This window comes from Numida meleagris, chromosome 16 (genome assembly GCF_002078875.1).
Source record: "Numida meleagris isolate 19003 breed g44 Domestic line chromosome 16, NumMel1.0, whole genome shotgun sequence".
In the NCBI taxonomy this organism is placed as follows: Eukaryota; Metazoa; Chordata; class Aves; order Galliformes; family Numididae; genus Numida; species Numida meleagris.
Window position 1 is genome coordinate 1,272,749 of NC_034424.1, and position 27,031 is coordinate 1,299,779.

The 27,031-nt window shown below is 43.3% G+C and overlaps 2 protein-coding genes across 9 annotated transcripts in view; one reads left to right on the forward strand and one right to left on the reverse strand.

Annotated features, from left to right (window-relative positions):
- The window catches only part of SLC31A1 (solute carrier family 31 member 1), a 24,733-nt gene extending 23,644 nt beyond the window's left edge, over positions 1 to 1,089 (reverse strand). Inside the window, exon 1 of one of the 2 annotated variants that reach the window (XM_021414410.1) lies at positions 1,006 to 1,089. The gene's annotated coding sequence lies outside the window, so the exon portion shown is untranslated. The remainder of the gene's footprint in view (positions 1 to 1,005) is intronic. The other variant, XM_021414413.1, reaches the window with a different exon arrangement.
- FKBP15 (FK506 binding protein 15) lies at positions 1,075 to 27,031 on the forward strand. Of its 7 annotated transcripts, XM_021414397.1 has the most exons (30): positions 1,075 to 1,264; positions 2,214 to 2,323; positions 2,630 to 2,720; positions 3,299 to 3,368; positions 4,486 to 4,560; positions 5,643 to 5,741; positions 6,189 to 6,338; positions 7,320 to 7,388; positions 8,648 to 8,791; positions 9,215 to 9,360; positions 10,127 to 10,175; positions 10,905 to 11,024; positions 11,282 to 11,381; positions 12,105 to 12,208; positions 13,649 to 13,742; positions 14,680 to 14,789; positions 15,181 to 15,291; positions 15,978 to 16,072; positions 16,753 to 16,855; positions 20,404 to 20,575; positions 21,065 to 21,201; positions 21,527 to 21,682; positions 22,277 to 22,429; positions 22,784 to 22,876; positions 23,160 to 23,270; positions 23,647 to 23,754; positions 23,948 to 24,331; positions 24,428 to 24,714; positions 25,177 to 25,267; positions 25,732 to 27,031. In XM_021414397.1, exons 1-30 carry the CDS (start codon positions 1,212 to 1,214, stop codon positions 25,804 to 25,806), a joined length of 3,660 nt encoding a protein of 1,219 aa, XP_021270072.1. In that variant the 5' UTR covers positions 1,075 to 1,211; the 3' UTR covers positions 25,807 to 27,031. The 7 variants fall into 7 exon arrangements, with proteins under 7 accessions (XP_021270072.1, XP_021270069.1, XP_021270070.1 ...); XM_021414394.1 differs by having other exon boundaries at positions 23,948 to 24,714; XM_021414395.1 differs by having other exon boundaries at positions 12,108 to 12,208; positions 23,948 to 24,714.

The following is a 27,031-nucleotide window of genomic DNA, read 5'->3' on the forward strand; positions in this document are numbered from 1 at the left end:
GAAGGAAGGAAGGAAGGAAGGAAGGAAAAGGAAGGAAGGAAGGAAGGAAGGAAGGAAGGAAGGAAGGAAGGAAGGAAGGAAGGAAGGAAGGAAAGGAAGGAAGGAAGGAAACACAAACTTTCCTGTCCCTGCACCTCTGTATGTGAGAATCATTGACAGGGACTACACCTTTAAAGCGAAGTGACTCAAAAATCTTAATTCTTCTTTACTGCAGCCTGGAGAAATTATTCTAATCCTCCAGCTAGCTAAAAAGCTGCTCAAGATTAGAAATTTAAGGAGAGATAAAAGTAATTCTCTGTAACATCCAAAAAGCAGCAACATCTCAGAGGAAAACAGCTGTATAAAATGCAGCGGTTCTTTAAAAATAAAGTTTTGTGGGAGTTTACAGTTCCTGTGGTTGCATTATTTTTTCCTTTGTTTTTTTTTGTTGTTGTTGTTGTTGTTGTTGCTGGGGATGAGCAGAGGAAGAAGAAAAAAAAAGTTTAACACAGATTTTAGCGCACGTAACAGAAAGCACCGCTGTGACTGTGTGCCGTGCACCAGGGTCGGCTTCAATGCATTCCGCCCAGCGGACAGAAACGAGGGGCAAAGGCACAGATCGTCTCCCCACAGGACGCGCATCTGCTGCGGGAAGCTCACACCGAGGCATCTCAGCCCGCTGCCACCAGCCGCGATCGCCGCAGCGCTGCACGCAGCGCCCACCGCGCGTGAGCGTGAATTTGTGCCTTTGTGAGGGACAAACTCTTGACAATCGCACCCTGCTCTGACAAAGCTACGGGTCACCCAAACGCCACGCGGGGCTGCGCGCTGTCAGCCCGCTCCATCTCAGCCCCCACCTCACTGCTCACTGCCCGCAGCCCTCAGTGAGCCCGCCCGTTCCCAGGCCCCGCGGGAGCGGCGGCCCGCAGCAGGACCCCGCCGCCCACTCAGGCAGCAGAGCTGGGAGCGGGTACGGGGGGCGAGGTGGGGAGAAAGGGCGCGAAATGATCCCGCTCTGTCACTCACCTCTAGACCGCCACGAGGCTGTCCGCTAAGTCCCGCCCCCCGGCCACGTTCCTAAGCCCCGCCCCCTTGACCTTGTCTACGCCCCGTCCCGGATGTCTCCTCTGGGCCCCAGGCCTCCCTTCCTCCCGCCGTTTCCGTGCAGCCGCAAAGCGCGCCGCTGTCGGCTGGCGGCGTTTACGACAGCGCGGGGCTGAGGGGTTGCCGGTATGTTCGGCGCGGCGGAGGAGGATGACGCTGATTTCCTGGCCCCCGCCACCGGGTGAGTGGCCGCTGGGTGCCTTGCGCTGGAGAGCGTGGCGGCTCTGGGTAGGCCGCAGCCTGCTGCCGTCCCGTGGGCCGGGCCCTGAGGTTCGGTGCTCCGTGTGGGATCTCGGGGCCGGGCAGCAGGCGGGCACCCCCCGCCCTCCCCTCAGAGCAGCGGGGCCGCTGAGCTCAGCGGTTTTCTCCTCCGCTGGTAGCGTTTAAGCGTGCAGCTTGTGTGTTGTTCCCTGCGTTGTGTGACTGCTTGCTGCTCGGTGCTTCCCAGCCGTCCTGGAAACGTGTCCTCCCCGAGCAGCTCCCGCTCCCCGCTGCTCCCCCTCTCAGCAAAGGGCTGATTTCGGAAGGATCTCCCGATGCCGGCTCAGGGGTGCTGTCCTTGCGGACCCTGCCTGGCAGCTGGAGCGATGTGCTTGTGTCCCGCTGCCCGGAGTAGCAAAGTTTAAATGGGCTGAAAGCAGTGAAGCTGCATACGGTGCATCTTTCTGGAGTTAAACCTGCCCTTCTGGCAGGTGAGCTTTAAGCTTTGATGGAAGGATGTGTTTCCTCGAGATATTTAAAGAAGAAAAATTAATGTGCTAAATAATGGCTTCTCTGCTGTCATGTGTTTTTTTGTTGTTGTTGTTTTAGTAATGTAACAATGCACTGCTTAGTAGGAGGGTAGTCTTATTCATTGCTTTAAGTAACTTCTCTTTCGGTGTAGCTTCAGGCTTTTTTTGCTCCTTACATTTACTTTTGAGGAAATGAAACGTGCTGCTTAGCCCTATTTCCTTGTCTACAACTTCTGCTTTTCAAAACTAGATGTTGAACTAGTATAGAGCTGCTTAACAGACATTACTTTATATCTGAAATGGCAGTAAACACTTTGTGATGTGACCTTCAATTAATGGTGTGCCTTATCTATGAAGTCGGTGTCAAATAAAGTAAGTTACTCCATTTTTTCTTTCTAGTGCCAGGTTGGCCTCTCTCTTTGGACTGGATCAGACAGTCTCAAGCCAGGGGAATGAATTCTTTCAATACACTGCACCAAAGCAGCCCAAGAAGGGTCAAACAGCAGCTGGTAAGTGACTGAAGTTGATCATGAGGCAGGAGGAGCTTTGTAGCATGTATCCTGGTTGAATGAGGGCTTTTGTGGGGAACAGCAGTGCAAATATTCACTTAGCTTTTCTTTGCTGATATTATCTCCTCCAGTACTCTCTCTGCATCTGGGTTATTCTTGCAGTCTGTGGGGACTTTGGAATGTTACTCTGTTCTGTAATCCTTTTCTGGAGTTATTTTGCTCAGGGGAAGGAATGTATCATGACCTTGTCACTGGCCAGCAAATGTGGCAGTTCTGTGTCACTGAGTTCTGCTTTCTGCTCTCCAGCAGGTCAGGCAGCCCAGAAGGCTCCCGCGGCCCCTGCAGCTTCAGGAACACCATCAGTCTTCATGGCTACTGCAGTTCATGCTTATCGATAGTAAGTGCAGCAGTGGTTTTCTGTATTGTATTTTAGAGTCTCTGGGGCCTAAAGCTAATCATAAGGGCTTAAATGCTTGGATAAATAGGAAGAGACATCTTATAGAGGTGCATCTATATGCTGCAAGTCAGTGCAAGTTTCTGCTCAAAAAAAGGGTCAGTTCAGGACTGCACAGTTGCCAAGTAAATGGCAAGTTCTCAATTTGTGCATTTCAGTGAACTGCACGCTAGCCTGACATCTGCACTGTTTCTGACCAGCTCTGTCAGAAGCTTATGTCTCATCTTCACCTGTGAAAAACTGAGGCATGAGCATAGAATGACAACAGTGTAACTGTACATTTTCTGCTGGTGTCGTGTGAAGACTAGCTTGCCCTGAATCCATGCAATTTCCATCTCTAACTGCACAATGTATGCTCCTGTTATCTATGGGTGAGCAAGACAGTTGTAGTTTCTTCAAGCTCAGAAGCACATTTTGATCAAGAGGAAAGGGACCTGAACTCTAAAGAGGAAAAGCAACAGCAGAGGGAAATATCTGAGGCAGGGACAGTTCTACAGCTGAGTGTCTCACTTCTCTTCCAGTACAAATGGGCAGTATTTGAAGCAAGGCAAGTATGGAGCAGCTATAGTGGGGAACCATGCTACTAAAGAGGTGAGAAACGCTTCACTATGATATTTTTCATGCTGAAGATATGCTGGTATGAGGCAGTGTTTCTCTGAGCTCACTGGAATGTCTTTGCTCTGCATGTTGAACATCTTAGTTCCACTTCTGCTTATGCCTTTCTGCCTCCTTGGTTTATTTGCTCAGAGTCATTTACCTTGAAGACATCTTTCGTTTCTGGAATCTGCAAATTTCTTTGCAAGATCTCTTCTCGGTCGAGTCTGAAATATTTTGTATTGTTTGGGGCACTGCACCTTTTCTGATGTTTTTGGAACTGATTTGGGGATTTACTTGGAACCTCTTTGACATCTGTATCGCGAATCTATGAGTCTGGAAATGAGTATAGAGCAAAAATTAGTGTAATAGTACAGAGATGCTTTCCTTAAGTTCTGTTGTTTTGGTATCTCTCCTTTCTAATCCTTCTTTCCTGAGCAGTCTAAGAACATGGCACTGAAGTGTCAAGTAAAGTGATGTATTTAAAGGATATTTTACATGCTCCAATCCAATTGTGGTGTGTTTCCTATCCCTTGATTGATATCGTCTCACTAAGTTACTTATGCTATGGCAAGAACAACACCAAAAAAAGTACTTTGATAAACTAATTTCTGAGTGAAGAAGCCTTGCTGTAAGTGCAGGAAGGACGGTATTTTTTTTTTTTAACTAGATCATGTCTCATAGTAAACATCAATGTAGCGTTATCTCTGAATTCTCTAACATTTGCAAAACTCCTTTCAACTTATTATTATTACTCAGTCTCTTACATTTCTGCACATCATGCATTGTGAACTTTATGTATTGATGGGTTAGCACACCACAGAGTAACTGCAGAAAAAACGTGTTAAAAATTAAATCATCTTGCTTACTCAACAAGAGTTATAGTTGAACCACTTTGTCTGCAGGAATAAAGCTTGTGTGTTTTTTCGAGTGTCCTTAGTAGCTGTTACAAAACTATGTTAAATATCTTTCCTGTGAAAAATGATGCTGTAAGTTGTATTTGGTAATACTGTAGTGCTAGGCTCAGGATTTGACTGAGCACACTTGATTTTAAAACATTTTCAGTTTTTGCTATTTTTTTCTTTTCCCCTGCACAATTCTTTGTGGAATCCAGTACAGGATTCTCCTTTACATCAGTCAGCAGCAACAGATCACAACTGCAAGGATCCACCCAGGCTTTGTACTCACGGTAAGACTGGATTAGAAAAGCATCCGGTACTCTGCATTGTTTGGAATCAAACTCTGTTTGGTGTGAAGTGTTTCCTTAAATTATAGCCTTTAAGATCAAATACGTGACTGACATAGCAAGAGATGGCACAGTGACAGGTTGTGCTGTTCTCCTAATGTGTTGCACAAGAGACTGTTCAGTCTACCTTTTGCAGAGCCCTGTGAAATCAGTAGGTTTAATAAAGGAAGTACACCTGTAGGAGGTGTATTAGTACCTCTAGATCACAGATGTTTTTGAGTTTTACCATCCTAAAATGAATAGTAACAGAACAAAATTCCTCCTGCTAGTCATCTGTGGTTAAGTGACTCAGAAAATACAAATGAGCAAGCAGATGGAAGTGATGGCAAGGAAGTGTTTCCGCTCTGAGTCTTGATACTCAGCATTTTTGTGATAAGAGCCACTTAAAACATTGTAAGCCCTAGAATGAGATCTCTCAGGAAGCTGTTTTCTGCTGGTTTTACGGAAGATGGGTTTTGTGATTTGCTGTTAGTTTGTTATTATGGTGACGTGGAATTTCTTGGTTGATGGCTAGAAATTGCACTCTGAAATAACAGAATTCCAATCCAAATGTTTCTAGCTCTGTAAGCATGTTTTGAAAGATTAATGGATTATGTGGTCAACCAGTGGTGGAAAGTTTTATTTAGTATCAAGTAGCGAGTGACTCTGCTGGTTGCATCTGGAAGTCCTACTGTAATCAGCACGTCTGAAAAAAGAGAATCCTTATAAGTGAACATCTCAGGATAACAGAACCTAGCTTCAAAGAACCATCTTAATAAAGCTGCAGCATCTATGAAGCACTGAAATATTTGTTCTGGTATTTCAGTTACAACGTTTCTCCCATGATAATGAGCACAGTAGTAAGGGCTAATTTCTTCATTCTGAAATTGGGTGGTAACGTAGCAGGATTCTTTCTCTACCTCTGTTTAATTTCAGTAGCTCATATTTAAAGTTTCTGTTGGATATAGTGTGGTTTTAAAATTATTTTTATGTTAATTGAATGCATTTTTTAACATATAATATTGGGCTGATTTCCTTTCCCACAGGTGCAGTCCAACAATTACAGCACGTTTTATGATGATCAAAGACAAAACTGGTCAATCATGTTTGAGTCAGAAAAGGCAGCAGTGGATTTCAGTAAACAGGTAACTGCTTACTCTGTGCAGGATATGACTTGCTACTTGTTTGAACCGCAGGCAGAACAGGATGCATCTCTTTGTTGCTGGAAGGTGAAAAAGTCTTACTTTTCCATTGAAGTTCGGCTGTGTCTTCATGATTCTGACTGAGAGAGATTTGCAAAGAGCTTGGCTGAGTTTTATTTATAAAGAGGCAGGGAGCCTGTTATTTCTGCTGGGTTTTCTCATCAAGTTTCTGAGGTGTGTCAAGATAAATAGCTCTAAGAGAGAAAAAGATATTTTTCTCATGTAGCTCAGCAAAATTCAGCACGGGGAAATACGGAATGCCTCTTGAGCACATCTATAACCTGTGCTTGATCAGTACAGTAAGAAATGCATCAGATGTGTAAGGGAGTCGTGATGGAACCTGCCACTCTATTTTCATGGCCGAGATGGTGATGTGCCTTCCTCTTGCAGGTGTGCATTGCCAAATGCAACAGCTCCCCAGTGCTTGATTCAGTCCTCTACCAGGATCTCCTTCTTGGAGAAGGGCAGGGAGTCGAAGCAGGGGACTCTCTGGAGATTGCCTACACGGGTTGGCTGTTCCAGAACAATGGGCTTGGACAGGTAAAGACATTCTGCCACCTACTAATGTATGGGTGAGTGCGATAGTCCTGGTAGAAACCTGCCACTTCTAACATAGTATTGGTGCTTTAAAGATATGTTTTTAGTCATTCTTCTCACCTTTTGTGAGATTAAATGTATTATGTGTAGAATAATAAGGGATTCCATTACTCTTCAGAGGAGATGATTGAAATGCTTTTAGATTTCATAGGTACTCTGAACAAAGTGGTGACAAAGGCCAATGAAGCTAGCTATGCTCATTTTGAAAACAGCTTGATGATGTAATACGAAGATATAAAACACATCTGCAAATGTTAAATGGATGAGATTGTTTACAAGCCCACAGGATAGGACAAAGCTGTAGAGGACAGAAAAACAAAGGCAAAAGACTTGCTTTGGAATACCAAAGCATTATCTTTAAAACACTGCTGTTTTAACTATTACTATAATTCATAGCAAAGGGCTTTTTGCATTTGCATCTATCTGCAGTTGAGCCTTTTAGCTATTTAAAAAAAAAAAAAAAGTTCTGTTTTTTGTCTGTGGTGTAATTTTTGTTTCTTTATCATGACCTGCCTGTCAGAGACTGGGATGCTTCTCTCCATGAAGTCAGTGGTATGCATGGCAGAGCTTACTTCTAATCTGTAGGAGTTGTTCAGCTGCCTGTGTCTGAGTTGAATATACAAAATATATAGATAGTTGTTCTACTTTTGCAGTGTTTCTGTTGGATCAATCCTGTCCTGACCATCAAGCTTTAAGCAGTGTTAAAATCTGAGTCTCCAGCTATCATTCACTTCAAGAAATTGTGCTACAGACTAGAAATTCTAGTTGTGCACTGTCTTTTAGAGTTAATTTTGGAAGGTAGCAGGAAGGGAAATAGTATGTAAGAGATAGTAGGAGTTTATGAAATTTGTAAAACAGCGTTGAGAATCTTGAAACAGTTGAGAAATCAATGTGATTTTGTATTCCTGTTCTTCAACTCTCCAGGTGTTTGACTCGAACATTAACAAGGACAAGATGTTGCGCCTAAAGCTGGGATCTGGAAAGGTCATCAAGGTAGAACTTCTGGCATTTCATTCTAATAAAACTGTTGTCTTGAATCTTTGGTTTACTGAAAGTTAAAGATTCATGCACACTGTTTATCTTGTATCTTTCACTTCACAGGAAACGCTATATTAGTGACTCATTCAACACATTTGTGTTTCCTTAACTTGTGTGGTATGTCTAGGTCTCCTTCACAGTAACAGTGTTGGAAAGTTTGTCCTATTTTTGAAAATAGCAAGCTTCCTATTCCGGAAGCGATTTAATCCATTACATAGAAACAGGGTTTCTTGACACCAAACAAAGAAATTCAGTCTGAGAACTTTGCATCCCTCTTCACATATGTGCCACAGACACAGAGGGTCAAATAATTCTGCTCTAACATCTGGAAGAAGGGCACAGGAGGGTGAAGGCATCTGACAAGTAGTAGAATCATCTAATAAAAGATAGTAGTACTGCCTAGAGTGCTTTTTTTTTCCTCCCTCCCCTAAGTCAAACTCTGAGGGGATACTAACCATAATGGTTTTTCAGTCCAGATACTCTCATGTTTTTTGGTCAAGTCAGATTGTGAATCAGAGATGCTTTTGTTCAGGTCGCTTCCATTACCTGAGTAATTCACGTTTGATCTTTTGCAAGTTGTCCTTTGTTGAAGGTGCACTGTTCTTGTTTTTTTTGTTTTTACTGTGTATCTTGTCATTAATGTTGCCTGTCTGCAGCAGTCATCCTATTAAGTGCCGTTGTTGATTTGACAATTTGTGTCGCTCTGGCTTCTAAGTCTCCTTGACAGCAACCGTTTTCTTTGAGTACTTTCTAAATCTAACCATTGCAATTAGGGAGTAATCTCTGAATGCCTGAGAATCCTGTTCTTTGCTTGAGTGTTGAGAGAGACTGACACTGTATGCCCTGCAAGGTACATACAAATGGAGAATTTCTGTACGCAGCATGTTTTTGTTTCCTCCCGTATATCACTGTGTTATGACATGTAAAACTTGTCATGACTTCATGATGGTGATTATTTATCTGTTTGATTTCGTTATGAACATGATGGCATTTGCATCTTTATTCTTCAGTTAATGTTGCAACTGACGCAGTGTAAGACATGGTTTTTAATGCTGCATGCTAAAATTGAGTAAGACTTTTCAAGAAGCTATCTGTGCTTTGGAACCTTCTTTAAATGGTGCCTGGAGCAGTCTTGATCAGTGTGTAATTAAAAGAAACTGTAATGTCAATAATCAAACTATTTAATTTCTTTTTCTGGTGCCTGAATACCAAAGGGCTGGGAAGAAGGAATGATGGGGATGAAGAAAGGAGGACGACGCTATCTCATTATTCCCCCAGCCTGGGCCTATGGGACTCAGGGAGTGGCTGGCCGTGTCCCTCCAGACTCTACTTTAGTTTTTGAGGTGGAGGTTAGGCGGGTGAGTGTCTTCTCCGAAGTATTTATCTTGCATCTGCTTTGTTGTTGAATGGCACCATCTGTCGGCAAGGTAGAAACATGAGAAGTGCAGGTCAGAAACAGTTATAAACTAAATGTCTCAGGAAGGTGCATATCTTTTAAAATTAAAAAAAAAAATCCCTCTAGGCTGTTTACTAAAACATGTTTTGGGATCTCTTCATTGCCTTACCTGTAAGCTATTACAACTCCAATTAGTGAGGAATGACAGGTTGTATTGGCTTCTGCAGTTCCAAATGATGAAATGTTCTCATGTATGTGCCAAGTCATGTATGTTCTCACTTGAAGTGAATAAACTTGACAAAGGAGTAGTCATCAGAAGCAAGCACGCTGCTGAAAACCCTTTTTGGGAGCTCAGAATAATGTTTTTATTTGTATGTGTCTTAAGGTGAAGCTGGTGAAGGAAGGCTCTGGCTCAGATGGACAGAGTGTTAGTTCAAGGGATTCTCTTGCACCTTCACCAGTACCTAATTCAGATGGCTTCTCTGCAGATGGTGTTTTATTGCCTCCATCTACAGTACCTCCAAAGCCTGGGTAAGCAGAAGCATTGTTAAAACAACTTGTGGCATTAAAATATCGTGCTCATAAACATCCTACGTAATGTTGTACTAACACATCGCCTGGCAAATGTGGGTTCTCTGTGTGCCAGTGTGGTGCCGTCAGTGTAGAGGAATGTAGGTGAGTATTGCAGAAAGGTTTCTGCTTGAATGCCGACTTTCAAGTTTGAAGTAATTGAAATGGGCACCCACAAAATAAGTCTTTGCTCTACAACATTTCTGAGATCTAGTGTTATTAAGCTGTTTGGGTACTGCTACAACAGCTTTCTCATCTCTGGTGTCAGGATAGATGTAAGTTGGCCTTGGGGCACAGCTAAATTCTTTAATTGCAAGTTTTACACTGACAGTGGTTTCTTAAATTAACCAAATGGGTTGATTGCCCTTCTTAGGGAGTTGTTTTCAAGTTTAAGTGCTTGGGTTTTTTGACACAATTAATAATTTGTTAATAAACTTGAATGCAATTCTTTGTACCAGCATGTGGCCCCTACAGGAATTGACAAAATCATCTTTGTGTAATCACCTGTTCCACAGCTGTGGAACTCCTTATAATGATATTCTGAAATCTACAAGCAATGTTGCAAGGAATCTTCTAAAAGTAAAGTAAGAGGAAAGAAATATAAGAATTGTATGAAAAAACTCTGTGGGGGGAGCTGTACTTTTCATTATTTAGAAAAGCACAATATTAAATCCTATACTTCATCTTGGTTAATCACAAATATTAACCTGTCTGTTTGGCTTTTCAGGGAGCCAGCTGTTCGGGCCAAGTCAAACTCCATCAGTGAACAGCTAGCAGTAAGTGCTATTGCTTTATTTCCTGACTAATTTGAAGCCTTCTGCAGGGAAGCTTGGTTGTTTTCATATATTTCGTATATTAAGTATTGCTGAAGATTAAGCAAACATCATGCAGGATACTGTCAAATATTCACCTTATTAACAGCAGATTAGGGCCTTTTTCTGTGAATGAGTTAGCAAGACATGAGGAATATTGGTCCCAGTTCTGAGTTCTGGTTCCTACTCTTGAATGCCAAGTTACTTTGCTCGTGTCCGTTCTCATAAACCTAGTTGTCCTCTCATATAAATGGACAAACTTAAAATGGATAGTGGATAGTAAGTGGGACATTCTGCATCAGTTATTTAGCTACATGAGATCAAGACTTTGTGCGTGTGTCCAAGGATAGAAACAGCTGATGAGTGTCTTGCTTAATTTAGAAAATGCATTCTTAACAGAAAACAGTGTTCCACATCACTTTGTTTTTATTGGTGAGTCTTGTGTGGGGTTGAGTTTTCTACGTAATAACAGCAATGTGAGGGCGAGCGTAGAAAGTAGGATTAATACATCCATCAGTTTATCTTGAAAGTTAGTTTTTCATGGTCACTGAAAAATTGAAAGAAACAGGCTTATATAGGTGGGTTTTAAGTGGTGAATCAGTGATTTAGGCCTCTCAGGATTAGACTTCTATACTATCTAAAGATACTGGGCTGAGAAGCAGAGGCAAAGTAACTGCAAATGTTTTCTTTCAGAATCCAGACGTAGCAAAGGCAAAGCTAATTTCTCGGATGGCTAAAATGGGTCAGCCCATGCTGCCTTTCCTTGCTGGGACAGCAGGTAGTCAGCTTGACTCCAGTGACTCAGAAATAGAGGTACGTTAATGACTTATGTGAGATTTGGTTTTCATACTTTCTATGTGACTTGCTTAAAGTAGTATTCATAGCAATGGCTCTCCCTTGCTACGGGGAATGCACATTCTGTTTCTGTGGCAAAAAAAGTTTGAGCAATTCCAGTATTCCTGAGTAGTTCAAATGGGTAAATTGGGTTAACAGCTAGCATCGAGTGGACTTGAGTTCAAAATATTAAGTTGCTCTTTAACATTCATTTTAATATGAAGAAATGTTTTTAGGATCCAAATTCACTGAGAGGGGCAGCACAACCAGTGGCTTCATCTTCCATGAGATCATCACAGCCAGCTCATGCAGTACTGCCTACAGTGTCACCACAAGGTAATACACTGGTGAGGCTGTGTTGGGAATAGAGAAATTTCACTTTGGTGTAGGCTTCAAGTACAAGGGCTGTATGAGTAGAGGATTGCTGTCAGGAGCTAAAGTGGGAACTGATGAACTCTTAAGATCTTCTGATCCAAAGCTTCACAGATGGAAGTCATAAAGCATGAGGTTGACGTCTTTAGAGTTTGTCTTTTTTATGATCTTGTGTACATTACTAGGTGAAGAAAAGCAGCTGTATCACAGAATAATTTTATGAGCTGGCCTTTCACCCTGTCGTTTAATGTGCTCAGACTTCTAAGATGTCTGAAATTTCCATGGTTTGCAAAATATTTTAGTTGAAATTGTTGGAAATAGTAGCAAAGGGCACCAGAAGGCTGGCAGTTCAGGAGCAGGCTTGACCTGTTTTTCCATGATAGGACAGTTATAAATGACAGCTGAGCAGTCTTCAAAGTCTGTCTGGGTCATGTCTTGTGTCAGTTAATTTGTAGCACCTTTGTTTGAATGACAGTTTGTTTAAATTGAACTTGTGGTTGGAAGTGAAATTTCTGTGAAAGATAATTCTTTGATCTTACTCTCAGTTCTTTCACGGAATTTCATTTTCACAAGACTGCAGACAGGCTTGTGTTAAATTTTCGGTCTTTTCAGTGATTTTTTTTTTTTGCCTTTAAAAGGTAAAAAATTTCTAGCAGCTTCCTGATGTGCTTCTTTGTTCCCTTTCAGTAGCTCAAGCATCTGGTTCTGCACCTCCAGTATCTTCTGCTGCTTTAATACCTGCGACGATCCAGCCCCATTCAGTTCTGCCTGGAGGAGCACAGGGCTTTCAGGTACCAAACTCAGATTGAGGAGACTATTAGAACTTCTGTTTTCAATCAGAAGTCTTTGTTCTCTCCATTGCTGGGAGCAAGGACTCTGTCAGCATATAAAGCTGACAATCCCAGGCTGCTTTCTATGACTTTGGCATTCTGAGGCTTCAATAACATGCTTTTTAGTTTTTGATTAGAAAGGTCTATTTTCTTGTGTGCTTATGCCTTCTTGGACTAAGAATTAAACATCCCTTTTCAGAATCAGTTTTTGTGGTGGATAAAGCAAATTTCTGCATACTTGCAGGGTAGGTGAAAACTAAGGCATTTTAGTTCAGGTTTTCCTTGGTAATGGTCTGTTTTCCTGGGAGAGCTCACTTACCCACTTAACATGTTTGTGGGTCGCTTTTCATCCAGCAAAAGAATAATCCTTTTAAAAGTCTTGGAGTCCCACTGCTGTGAAGTGACGTGACCTGCTCTCCAACTAGCTTCCTGGGTGCTCAACAAACATGCTGAAATGTATTTTTCACAACAGATACTGAAGGCTTGGGAAAAAGCCATTGTACAAACAATTCTATGAACTATAAAATCAAGCTTATTACTGTACCCATTTTTAGTTCTTTAACCTATTTCTGAAAGGTCTGGAAATCAAACAGCGGCCTGTACCATGTGGAAGCACTGTTTATTTTTGAAGGATCCAGACTGAGAAAACATTGGATATTCAGTAAAAACCCTGTGTAGAGGGGAAACCAATATGTTGCTTTGGTTTTGTTTTCTTCGTGTTGAAATTGAGGAAATTCTGGCAAGTAACTGGATTTTAAAGATGAACTTGTCTGTTGAAAGATAGAAACTAGTCATTAAAGTGGAGTTTTTCAAACCAATACATCCAAATCACTGCCAGGTTAAAAGTTGGCCCTGATGTTTTGAATTCTTCTCAAACCTTGGAAGAAGCTGTAATGTGGATTGCTTGGGGTTTTTTTGACTGACAGTGTAAATTGATATGAGTGAAATACTCCTAGCATTGAATACATTAACAGATTATTCTGTGTTGCTGCTTTTGATGAGGCCTGAGCAGGTTCAGAAAATGCAAGATAATTTCCTAGGAATGTCTTCATGTTCAAGTTAGTATAACTTCAAATTGCTGCACATCCAGTAAGCTGCAATGAGCTGTTCACATGCTGATCTTTACCTGCTACGGATGTAGCGTAACATACATTTGCTTAAGCTTCAGTGAAGAAGGTAACTTACTAAACTGTAGTAACTCAAACACATAGGTATCTAAGCCTTTTTTAAAAATGGCTGTGCTATTTTTCCTGAAGGAGAAGCTCTTTGTGTTTTCTTGACTTTCAAGTCTATTTTTTGTCCTTTCCAAATATAATCCTTGTTTTGGGGTCTAAAAAGTCATTAAAGCTGTTTAAGTAGGAGGGGAATAAATATCTAATCTGTTGATTTTTGTTCTGCAAGCCGTATCCAGGCATGCCATTTGCTTATCCTCAAACTGCAACATCTGCTTCTCAGCTCCAGCCTGTAGGACAGATGTATCCTGCACCTTACCAAGGTACGTACATGCTTCACAAAAGCTTTTAAAACCTACAGTGAGCTGTTTACAGCAATGGTCTTGGGTTGTGGTGGTAACATACACATATTTACCCTGTCTGTAATGCTGTGTTGTTTCTCATGTTCTCTTAATTACCAGAGGGGGCAAATGTTTCCCAGTAAATAGACATCTTTCTTTCTCAGCGTAGGAGCTTTGAGCAGTGCAAAAAGGGAGGGAATCTGTAGGTGTATTCCTAAGGTTATGTATTATTAAAGGCATCTTATAGCTGAGGCTTCCAGTTGTGAATATAACTATATAAAAATAACAATAACTATCTTATTGTAAATATTACTTAAGGTAGTGAAGCAACTTCAACAGCTATCCTACCAGCTAGGGGAACAAGTATATGTTGGGGCCTTTTCAGAGAGGGGAGGAAGTAGCTCAAAAAAGGAATGTGACCTAAGAAGAGCAAATAGCGTTTAAAAAACACTTGGGTCATCCCTGTTGTAGATTCTGTGTGGATTGAGTATAGCCTTTCTTGGAGCGTGGTTATTCAGTACAGGCTCAGAAGCCAACTTTTGTTCCTGCTGTTTGATTATACCATTCTGTGTGCTGTTCTGGTTCTGAGGGGTTTGCTCCTGTTTACCTAACTGCTCTCAGGCAGCTCAAGAATCTCATGTATCCATAAACCTGCATGTTCACTTTATTTGGAAAATACGTATGCTATTTTTGAAAATATCTTAAAAAAAAAAAAAGTGTAGGTACCATGTTTATTATTTTGTCTGGGGGGTTTGAGGAAGGAAGTCTTGAGAGGAGGGAGGAAGGAGGAGATGTGAAGGGGGGGAAGAGAGTGGCCATCCGATCTAGCAGGTTGCAAACTGGTAAGCATTGCTTTTAATATGTCTGTGCGCAGACATTCTGTCCTTGTGACTGTAGAACTCTCTCCTTTCCATTCAAGCACCTGGGGATGTTACTTCCTTTTTGATGACAGAAGTTCGGCAGCATAACACTGAAATCCGATTGGCTGTTAGCAAAGTAGTAGATAAAATGGATCATCTGGCTGCCAAGGTAATGTATGACCTGGGCAGGATTGATAACAAAGTTACTACTGTTTGCTCTCCAAATATAGTCTGTGGAGATGGCTCTTTGTAAATGCCTGCATTAAGTTGGTAAACAGTATCCTAACTTAATGAGAATTTCAATCTTGTCAGACCTTGAAATGATAGTTCAGCTACTATGAAGAAGTTCCTACTAGCTTTGGGGGAGGTGTGTTTACTTCCTCAACTATAATCTAATGCGTTGTGTTCGGAGAGTTTCACTGCACTTCAGGAGATATTACAATTGATGTGACGTGCCCTAGAGCTGATCAGAGAGAAAAGGGAAAATGATTCAGTGAAATGGCAGATGGTTGACACTTGCCTATGTCTGTAAATTCATTTCATCTGGCTTGTCTCTACAGGTGGAGGAGCTGAAGAAACAAAACACTGGGAACAGCTCACTACTGCCTGGTATCTCATCTGTTACTATGGAAGCCTCTATGATCATGAGCAACATCCAGCGCATAATCCAGGTGATCATAGCTGGCCTTACTGGACTACTTCCACAAGGAACTGGAGCCCACTCTGTTACTTCTAATGAAGATAGCTTTACTGGCTTGGCCTAAATGTACATCCATCCATGTGCTCTATTTCTGTGTGGCCAAAACCAGATGGCTAGGGAAAAGGATATGATCTACAGCTATTTCCATCCCCACCACACATCTGTGTGCACACACCTGTTTTTCTGTGCTCCCAGCAGTTTTCTAAGACTTTGCAAGCCCAAGTTGATATACTTGTATTTAATAGCCCTTGACAGAGAGCTCAAATGAAAGGAACTTGGTTTCATTTTGAGCTGATATGGACTTAATCCACAACTGCTTGCAGAAGGAAGGTTCACAGAAGAAATACCATATTGTGAGAACCACCTATTCATAACTACTTAGAAAAACTACAAAGCATAAAACTAGGCAGCAGCTTTACTATCTCTACCTGTGGGTGAAAAAAAAAAATCAACCAGATGCAATATTCACAAGTACAACCATTGTCCTGTTCCAGGATTCTTGCTGAATTTAGCATGGTGCCTTCTTGTGATGGCCTGTGATTCACCACAGGAGCTGGTACACCTCACTACTGTAAATCATCTGTGTAGAACAAATACTTAGTCTTCTTTGCAGCAGTACCTGAGTAGGGTGAATATTCATGCTGAACTGTTCTTTAGGAGAACGAGAGACTGAAGCAAGAAATATTTGAGAAGAGCAGTCGAATTGAGGAGCAGAATGAAAAGATCAGTGAGCTGATAGAGCGGAATCAGAGGTAAGGAGTGGAAGGCTATACCATGTCTACATCAGCACGGAGTTTCTATCTTACATGTGTTTAGACATAACTGGGAAGCGTCCCGTCTCTAGAATGGAGAGAAGTTCTGATTTATTCTTTTTTTTTTTTACTAAAATATTGGTGTTTTTTAATCCCCTTCTGTCTTTGCAGAGCATATGTCCAAATGAGAGTTTACAGTAAACATGAGTATGTAAAAGGAAAAGATCTCATGCCACTTTCTTTGAGCATGCTTCCTCTGCTTCTGGGGGTATCTTGCTTTTGCTAGCCTTTCAGTAAAGAGGAAGAAATTGTACAGGAAGGGGTGTTCGTAGTTCCAGTGTTGTGTTCCCTTAAGTTTAAGAAGGGGAATAACTTCTCCAAGGTAGTAGCAGAGACCAGTGGTTACCAGGCTATCAAAAATCTTGACTGTGTGGTAGGAATCCTAGACTAGTGGCAGAGAGGTAAAGCACATATCTGAACTGATGTAACCTGTGCTGAAGGCCAGGCAGGCCTGTTCCACCCTGTGGAAGTAAGGCACTTCTCAGTGCAGGTGATGATACAGAATTGTCTGGGACTTCTCATTAATGAAAGCTGATTTGAAATCCCTTGTCTGTCTGATCACTTCTTGCTCCATTTGTGTATTTATATAAATGCTTGTGGCATCTTCCCCCTGTTTACAGGTATGTCGAACAAAGTAACTTGTTAATGGAGCAGAGGAACCACTCACTGCAAACAACAAATGAAAACACGCAGGCAAGAGTGTTGCATGCAGAACAGGAGAAGGTAAAACCATGCTGACAGCATTGCAGAATCATAGGCTTATGGCTCCACCCAGGACAGCTGAAGTCAGTCTCATACAGGGCAACTGTAGCTTTCAATGTTTTGAAAGCAGTTTTGAAAAGGAAAAGTGAATGCTTTCATGTCTTTCAAGATAAAAGCAGCACAGAGTTTATAAATTCAGATTATGTTGTCACAGCTTGAATACTCAATAGTTAAACAGGAAAGTATCTCATTGTTAACTTCATAAATACGTGTCCAACATGTTGAGGTATCATGTGCATCACAGGGCCTTGTCTGGCTGAAAGTGTTCATAGTTGAGCTGACAGTTTCAGAAGCTTTTTTCTTTTTAACTGGCATAAAGATTGAGCATAGCTATAAGAAAAAGTTTCCTGCTGGAGCTTCTGCATTGTGTTTGTACTTGGTTTGCTTTTGTGGTTTTTTTTTAACACCTCTATTTTTAATAACAATCAAGTGAGCTGTTTCTGGGAAAGTGTGTTGTGCTTTTATGAAAGAGACGACTGGAAGATAGCTTTCAAACCAGTTAAATGCACTTATGCATGGCTTTTATATTGTGAAGTGCACTCACGATAGTGTAACTCTGGTAGGGCAGCTTTGAGATCTCTAATTGCATGGTGTCTTCTATGCTTTCTCAAGCAGTGTCAGTTTAAATTACAGCACTCTCTCTTGCACCGTTCTCCCCAGCTAAGCTGTGTATCTGTGCAGTCCAGATGTGATAAGATAAGCGCTTGCTCTGCATGAGAAACGTGAACTGGTGCACCAAAATTTGATGGGAACAGCTGCTGTCTGAAGTATGCAACAAGTGATTCTGCAGGGTGAAGGATAAAGTAATATATGGCTGATACATGTGTGTTGATATCAGCAGGTGAAGGAAGGATGTATTTTTCCACTGAGAGCTGAGATGGCATAGCTCTAATTGGGAGTGTAACCAGGAATAGACTGAGATAATAAGTGAAATTCCTTTTTGTCAGTGAGTGCAACATCCTGATTGCACGATGTGTAACTTGGGGTGGGAGCATCTTCTGGAGTGTAAGAAATATAAAGAAGTCTTCAGGCATCATCTGCAGTAGGACTCCCCTTGAGAGCTCACTATCTGGATGATAACACTGTTACATAAACAGGCTTCAGGCTAGAGCAGATAAGCCATGACTCGCACCGGAGAAGCTTTTCCCTAGTTTTGATAGAGGATTGACTGCAAATCTGAAGCCTGGCATTCTTTCCTCTTCCTTTTATCTAATCCACTGTTTCCCTTTTAGCTTGGGTAAGAGAACCAGGGAGGAGAACTATAGAACTGTTTTATCTGTTCTTAAAAACTGAGAGTTGTCCTTTATTTCGTGATAGAGGCCAGGAATCTGTAGACAGGATCCCTGAGAAGAGACATCAGTAACTTGCTGCTTTGGGTTTATAGATCTTTGGCCCTGGCAGAGCATGTCACAGCTTTCAATTAAGGCTTGTGTTTTATAATATTTGATAATACCTGCACACTCCTCACAGCAATGAAATGGTAGTTATGTGTAGGACCTGGTGATGACCAGCCTGACACCTGCTCCACTGTAATTCATGTGGTATGCAGTGTATCTGCACGAGGATCCCTTCAGATTCTTTCCTTTTAGCTCAGATTTTTCTGCTTCTTCCATCTAAGCTTTTAAAGTTCTTGAATAATTTCAGTGTTTCTCTGGCATATCTCAGGCTCCAGTAATAAAGCACTAGCTATTCTGATGATGATGTATGCCTCTGCCTTTCAAGTTGTTTTCTTAACTCTCCCTGTTTCCTGTCACTGCTTTTTCTTCCTAGCACATGCTGCCAGTGGATCGGGGCTGGGACCAGGTGAGGCAGTGTGTCTGCTGACTGTGTAGATGACAGATAATTGTGCCCTAGGTGGTGCTAGCCTGGCTTCCTCTTGAGCTAGCAAGGAGTAGGATGACATGAAAAGAATTGCCTCGGATCTTGAATTAGCACAGATCTTCTGCTCAGAAAAGGGCTTTATAACTGAGAGCAGTGTAGCCGCTGGCCATCTCCTTCTTGGGGAGCCCTTTCAAAGAACTTCACCACATTGCTGCTCATTTCATCTCCCTCACGGGAGAAATAGCTGTGATCATGTAATTGTAAGATCAGGTATGGATCACATGAGATTCTTGGTACCTGGAGGCTGGAGCTGAGCTAGTACAGGCATGAAGCACTCACTGCGGAAACTTCAGTCTACTAACAGTTCCTGGCATAGGATTTCCTTTTTACTTTCCTTAAGGGCACACGAAGATAACAGCGAGTGTTAAAATAAAACCCCATTGTATATCTAGAGGGTTTTTTTAGCACGCTAGGAGTCTATCCTGAACAGTAGTGAGATGGTCATGGAAAACAGGTTGGATGGGGCCCTGGGCAGGCTGGTCTAGTATTAGATATGGAGGCTGGTGGCCCTGCCTGCAGCAGAGGGGTTGGAACTTAATGATCCTTGAGGTCTCTTCCAACCCAAGCCATTCTATGATTCTATGAAATGTAAGAAGAAAACAGATATGGTTTTAGCCAGTCTCTATGAAAATGGTTCTTAAAAACTAGTGGTGTAGTATCCCAGCCCTCGAGGTCAGCGCGTATCATCCTTGCCATGACTGGAAAGAGTTTGCTCACAGCTCTTCTCTGCCAGGAGGTAGTGGTGGTCACAGTCTTTAGTTCCCTCATGGAGATAACTGTGAGAGGAGCTTCCAGAGAACATACCACTTACAACAACATGAAAGCCTGTTAGGAATCCAAACGTAAGCATAAATGTACAAGCTGTTTAGGTGTTCCTTGCAGCAAGTGAGATTTTCTGACAGATGTAGTTCTGCCTCTGCAGAGGATCCTCTGAATCTTGTGACTTATGCAACAAGACTGGAAACATGCCCTTGTGTCTTTGTCTTGGTCACTTGAGCCTCTCCTAATGCATTGCTTACAAATTTTCTAACAGGCTGTCTCAGAACCAGGTTTTCTGTGAGTTGCTGGCTTTGAGCAATGCTAAATCTAAACAGGTTAACAAATTATTCTGAGAACCATGCTCCAAAATGGCAGCTCTACCCATGCAGCTACCTTAAGATGACTACGTGCCGTGTGCTCCTGAGGGAAGGTGTTTATTTTCTGACAATAAGCCTATGTTACGTGTGGTTTTTCAGTGATTTGTAATCTTATTGAGAATAATTAGGTCTTAGAGTCCAGGTTTTTACTTGAGTAGATAGCATAGCGTGAAAACTCAGTACCAGTGCTGATATCTCTGTTCAAGTCTAAAAAATGTGCTTAAACTATTTGGAAAAAAAAAACAACTGGCGGAGTTAAGCAATATAATGAGGCTGCTGGTGGCCTTGTGCACCTTTCCAGTCGGTGTGGAGACAGTAACATGGCAAAAGGTTATTAGTGCTTCTTCAATTAGGGGGTGTCTGCTAGGTGCTGGATCCCTGCTAAGGTCTCCACAACCTTATTGTTCTTCCTGTGAGCACAGTTCTGGCACCTCCTCACGTTGGCACAGCCTGCATTTTCTTCCCCCTTTTCCTTGCTGTTTTGTGCTACAGGCCAAAGTTGCAGAGGAGTTAGCATCTGCCACTGCACAGGTTTCCCAACTGCAACTGGAGCTGACTGCACACCAGAAGAAGGAAATGGATCTGCGGAAACAGCTCTCTGCTGCCCTGCAGGAGGCAGAGCGACATGAGACACAGCTCAACAAAATGCAAGCGCAGTTAGCAGGTAAAACTCAGCTTGTTCCATGAGAGCTCCTTCATGTCATTCTTTCTTCTCTTCTGTAAGTCGTAAACTTTTCCATTGTTCTGCGCCATTTATTCCTGCTTTCCCTAGGATCAGTCACAGGGGTATCAAAGAAGTATATAGGTGCACCAAAATGTCTGAAGGGCACATGCATATGCTTGCCACTACTTACAGGACAGTGGGCTGAACTGATGAGCAAAGTCACTCTGTCACAAGGATGCCTTCTGTAGAAGCAAAGTCTTGTCCTTACTGTCTAGCATACTAGCTAGATTTCCTATTGGTTAAGAAGTTTAGATCAAGACTGAGGTTGTAAGTACTCCCATTTCACAGAAGCAGCTTTTGATGCATTCCTGTTCCTATTGCGGATACAAACCATGTCGGTGTAGTTGTGCAAGAAGCACTGCTCCTTTTGGTCAGCCTTTAATTTGAATTATGTAGTGCTGAAACCCTCAGTAAAATGTATTTCTGCAGAGCTCCAGGAAGCCTCTGAGGACACTCAAACTAGATTCAAAGCTGAGAAACAGAGCCGTAAACACTTGGACATGAAGATTTCAGCACTGGAGGAAGAACTAGCAGACCTCAAAGTAGAAAAGGAAACTCTTGAAAAGGTATGTTTGCTGCTAGCATTGCAGAGAGTTGCAGGACTTCAGCTGTTTGCTAGAAATTTGTCTCAGTGTTGTTGTTTGTAAGCATGCAAGTTAAGTGAATCTTGACTCATCTTCAGGCAAGAATCCCCGTGCTGGTGGATCTTCTGTGCTTATGCAATTTATTTTTTTCCAAGCTTACTCAGTACTATGCTAACCTTCCTACCTAGATAAATCTCAACTTTGTTTTGAAATAAGATCATCTCCTCAAGTAAGCTCTTCTAGCAAGAAGAGAAGAAGCTACATTGGTGCAGTCTGACACATACTTAAATTCTGTCCTGTACTGCAGAATCTTGCTGAGAGGAAGAAGAAATCCCTCTCAGAGAGAGCTCAAGCAGAGGAAGAGATGGAAGAAATACGCAGGTCATATCAGCAGGAACTGGACAAGCTTCGACAGCTGCTGAAAAAGGCAAGGACCTCAACTGACCAGGCAGCAGCAGAGCAGGTAAGGAGCTGTGGGAGCTTCTCCAGCTAGTGTCTAGAAAACTCGTAGTAACCCACAGATAGGAAATAGTCATAAAAACTGTTTGTTTTCATTCTTTCATGACCCATCAGCCACTTGCTCTTAAGGGTTAATTTTAACGTGGGGTTCACTTTCTCTTTCTAAAATATCTTTACTGGTGTTAGACACTGCTTTTTGACTCCTAAGATTGATACTCTAGAGTTTTGATGCAGACTGGCATGTGGCATCATGTTTAGACTGTCTTAGAGATGATGTCAGTGTGAGAAAGGCATGACCTCGAACTCATCTTCCAGTAGAAAGTTAAATATGTGGCTGCTGATGAGTGAACACCTGCATAGAAAAATGCAGAGAGATCTGAAGTCTGGGTCAGCTTGTGGGGTTGTGGCTGGAACTGAACTCTGGGAGGTGTGGGCAGGAGCTGATGCTGGCAGCCATCTGCATGTAGATAGTCCAGCCTGGGCCAGATGATGTTGCTTTTCCACCACTTGTCTGGGCCCCAAGCTTCCAGCCGCTTGTTACACAAATTCAGATCAAGTGCATGTTTGTTTCTAATGATCTCTCTTACATGGTGGGCAGCTGTCGCTCATCCAGGCAGAGCTGGAGTCTCAGTGGGAAGCCAAGTGTGAACGGACATTGGCCTCTGCCAAGGAGCAGCATGCTAGGCAGTACCAGGAGGTGTGTGAGCAGAGAGATTCCCTGCAGCAGCAGGTGTCCCAGCTGGAAGACAAGGTAAAGGACTGTTCCTTACTGCTGAAATATAATGCCAAATAATCGATGACTGTAACCAAGTCCTCTGCTCCCTGATTGTGGTTTGACTTTTAACCTCTTGGCTGTTTGTGGATTTTGACCTAGTCTACAAGATGTTGTGTGCATCTCTTGCACTGGCTTAGTGGGCTAGCGAGCTTGCTGTTGCAGCTCCTGAGTGAGCTAGAGCCAAAATGATGTCAGCATTGATAGGCTGTAGCAACAGCCACAATCTCTATACGGTTCTATTTCAGTGACTTTTTTTGAGCAGAAATAGTCTTGAGCTGGATGGCATTGAAAAGGGCTGTAAATTGATGGGCTCTAGTCCTTGTCTTTCAGCTTGTAGCTCTGAAACAATTGAAAAAAGCAGAGGAACAAAAATCGTCTGAGCTTCAGCAACATTTGGAACAACTGGAGCCTATCAAAGAGAAGGTAAAGAGGACAACATAGCAGCTGAATACAAACTGGAGTGCAGTAATAGTTAGCCTCAGGCCGTCTCTGTCCAGAACAACAAGAACATGAGTTCAGCAATGTGAGAGGGAAGGAAGAATCATGTTGCTTCCAGCAAACCAGAACAGGCTCAGTGATGAGACCCAGTCTTCACCTTGCTTGTCAGTCAACAATTTGCCCTTCACTTAAGTTTGCAATGCTGTTTTTTTTTTTAATTGTAGTGCTGTTTGTGGAACTGTTGTAACTTTTAGTTTCTCTTTGGCAGTATTCAGCCTTGCAGTCTGATACAGTGATACTGAAGGCTCGCTATGAAGAACGCATCCAAAAGCTGGAGAAGGATCAGGACAGACCTTCACCTGCAAACTTCACAGAAGAAGTGAGCTTGACTAGCCAGTATTTCTCTTCACCCTTTTCCTTTGGATTTATTTTCTCTATAAAAGCACTATGGTTCTGGTAATAGGATCTGTAGAGGAGTAAAGGACTTAAAACATGAAAATGTAGCAGTGTGCCTGCCTTGGGTTTGTGCAGCCTGCCTCAGTTCTGAAGGAATGGCTTTGGTATATAATAGTTCTCAATTAAAACGACATGATGTATTCTACTTTGTTATTGAAATTCCTGATTTGATAAGCAGTAAGTTCTTTCAGTCAGCATGTGTTTGGGTTTATTGCTCCTTTACCCAGAGGAGCACTGATCTTGAGTCCTGTGCTTCAGATATTAATGAATTATCCATTTCCTATCTTGCTCTTTTCCAGGTAAAGAAAATAATGAATGGGGTATTTCAGTCTCTGCGGGGTGAATTTGATCTGGAGGAGACATACAGTGGCAGGACGGTTCTAGGTGTTGTCATGAACACTATCAAGGTACAGTAGCAATAAGAGATCGAAAGTAATAAATGTGAGAGATTAAGGCTTGCGCTGGAACGAAGTGTAGCAAGTATGACATAACTGTGAAGCAGAAGTTTATTGTGGGTGGCGAAGCAGACTAGTAGTGGGACAACATAGACATCTGTGATGGTTTGTCTTGGACGTAACTTACATTCTCTCTATTTCTTAGACTGTAACACTGCAGCTACTTAGCAAGCAGCAGGAGAGACCAGAGCATGACAGTAAAGAGGAGGAGGAGTCTGCAGTAGGGAGACCAGAGGGATCGCTTGGAGCAAAGACAGACCATGAAGAACTTGTGCAGCACAGCCCTGCCCGGAGTGCTGCGTGCCCAGCTGATCCCAATGAAGTGAGCGCAGGCTCCATGGTGTCTGGCCACAAAGGTGAATCTGCACCTCTGGCTGCTCAGGCCAGAATGCCTGAGGACGAGCAGGCACCACAGAGCAGTGGGGTGCTGGAAGAGGAAGAGGTCCTGCAGGAATCTCTCTCTTCTGGAGCTGAGCACTGCCTGAATCCTGATAAGGGGCCTGAGCTTGCAGAACAGGCCGTTCCCAAGGTGGATGAGGATTTTGTCGTGACTGAGCAAAAGCAAGAGAGCAACCCCATAATGAAAGCAGAGACTGAACATGGTCCCTTCGGACTGTCTTTGCAGGCAGAAATTGCAGAACCTTCTGTCCTAGAAACCACGTCAGAAGAAGTGGATGTGGCTGTGCCTGCAGACAAACGAGCAGCAGAGCAGAAGGCAGAGGAGCCTGAGGGAGGCTTAGAGCCCCCTCCCTTAAGCAGCGAGGGAGGAAACTGCACAGACCCACCAGATGGAGCTGGTTCTGACCAGGAGCCTGCTTCAGTATCCAACACAGAAGAGAAAAGCTCACCTACTGTCAGAGAAGTCCCACAACAGCAGGAACTGGGCTCCAGCCCCAGCCAAAAAGATTCCAGGTAAGGTGTAAGCGCGGGGGTAACAGCGGCCCTGTCTTCCTGCTGATGGGCTGGCACGGCAGCACGCACTGCTGGCTGGTACAGCTGTGCTGTAGCACAGGACAACACGTGTGTAGGGCTGAGGAGCCATCAGGTGCTGGTCTTGGATGCACAGGCAGCCTCTGGCAGAGTTCAGGTTGTGCAGGGCATGCTGCTGGAAGGCAGCTGCTCAGATCTGGGTGGTGGTGGTGTGAATGTTTCCCAGCTGAGCCTGGAGAGGAGTGTACTGTTCCTCTGGGATCTGTTATTGAAGGCTGCCAGGTTGTGTTACAGAACTGTTCTGCTCTAGTGAGTGTTGTGTGCCTTAAAACACTAAGCAGAGTTGGTCTGGGTGGTAAGACTTTGATATCACCCTTAATAAAACACGTAAACGGAAACCAAGAGACAATATTCTGCAAGAACTGCTTGTTCTTTATCTTCCAGCCTCTTTGAGGATGATGACTTCTTCAAAACAGCATCTCTCAAACCACCGAAGCCTCGAGTTCCCTCTGAAGAGGAGGATGAGGAGGAAGTGGTACGTGTTTCTTTCCGCTCCCACTAAACTTACTCAGGTGTTAACCTGAAGCTTATCTGTGAAATTCTGCCCCCAGCAGTGGGGGCTGACTGACCCCTGCTGGCTGAGCTCAGAGCTTCCCAGATATTCTCTGTATGAATTCAGCTTCTGGGTTTGTTTCTCACTGTGCTTGGAGGTGTTGCACAGGCTGAAATAGTGACAACAAACTTCTGTGTGCACAGCATTAGGAAAAGGTTGTGGGTTAAAAGAAGGGGTTCTGCTCTCCTACCCCCTCCTCTCTCTTCAGCTGTAAGCATCTCTCCTGGAAGATTAAGTCATCATATTATTGATGTTTTTACATTTGTCATGATGTTTCTCATTTATCATCTCCTGAAAGCTGATGGAAGTTGCAGAGCCAGGGCTGTGTATCACTTACTGAACACTGGGAAGCTGGTAAGACTGACAGGTTTCCCTCTGATTTCCAGAGCATGAAGGGTCGCCCCCCTCCTGCTCCACTCTTTGGTGATGATGACGACGATGATCTGGACTGGCTGGGATGAAGAGCTGCCTGCTGAGCCTGCCAGCCCCCTCCTCTGGGCACAGCCTCTCCCTGTGCACTTAACACTTCACAAGCTGCATCTGTGGGACAGCTGTGAACAACCAAGGACTCCTCAGGCTCTTCTCCTGCAGACTGACGGGGCCTGGGAGCAGGTGTCTCTCTTTGCACTCTTGGGCTTGGACCCATCGTTGTGACCTGACAGACATGCGCAGGGCTTGGGACGAGCTGAACGAACCAGCGTGTCCCGCTGCGTGCTTGTATTGCTGTCCTACTTATGTGAGCCATTGATTATTAGTCTGAAACTTTATGCAAATATGAACTATGTGAAGTGCTTCAGAAGAACAAGTCTGGCAGGACCCTGCACTAGGTAACTGTTTTTATACAAGTCAGACTAAAAGTCTCTTTCCCCAGTGAAGATCTCTTTGGAATAATTCTGTTTGCTGCAGACAAGCCCCAGCCTCTCTCCTGTGCCTTTTTCTCCGTTGCTGTTGTCAGTGTGATGAACACAGCACACATTAATGGAGTGGTGGCTGGCTGTGCTGTAACGCAGCCTCAGCTGGGCTCTGCTGGGAGCCAGGGCACGTGGTCCAGCTGCTTGTTCTGAGTGGAGCAAGGGAGGAGGGCGATGAGGAGGGGCAGCTGTGCAGACTGGTTGCAGACTCATGGCACTTCTATTTCTCACTACACTTAATGCAATTTAGAAGTAGGAACAGTACATAGCATCTTTAAAACAAGTAACACACGTGCACCCCGTTCCATTAATAAGATGGAAGTTCCTAGAATAATTCTACCAAAGTTCAGCTTCCACTGCTAAACTGGATTTGGCCATGCTTTCTGGGAGGGAAATAAAAGTGTCTGGGTGCAGCTGGCTGTCAGCTCCGGGCCCCTGTCTGGCCCTCTGTCTGCAGCTGAAATTAGGAAGGAGACCAAAGTCTGTGGAGCAGCCAAGTGGACAGTGGGGCTGTGCTGCTGTCCCAGGGGGAGCATGGCTGGAGTTTCCAGAAATCAAAGAACTGAATAATAATTCAGTGCTGAAGCCTGATGCTGTATGGAAACCCTGTCCTTGTGTGGGTCTGAGTGCACAAACCCTGCTGTGGCTCCAGCCTCCCCTCTGCAGCAGGGCCCTGTGCAGGTTGCAACTAACACATTCCACTTGTTTCCTGTTCCAGGTAGCCTGAAGGACTTGCATTTCATTTCTTGATAAATAAAGTGCAATTAAACCTGTA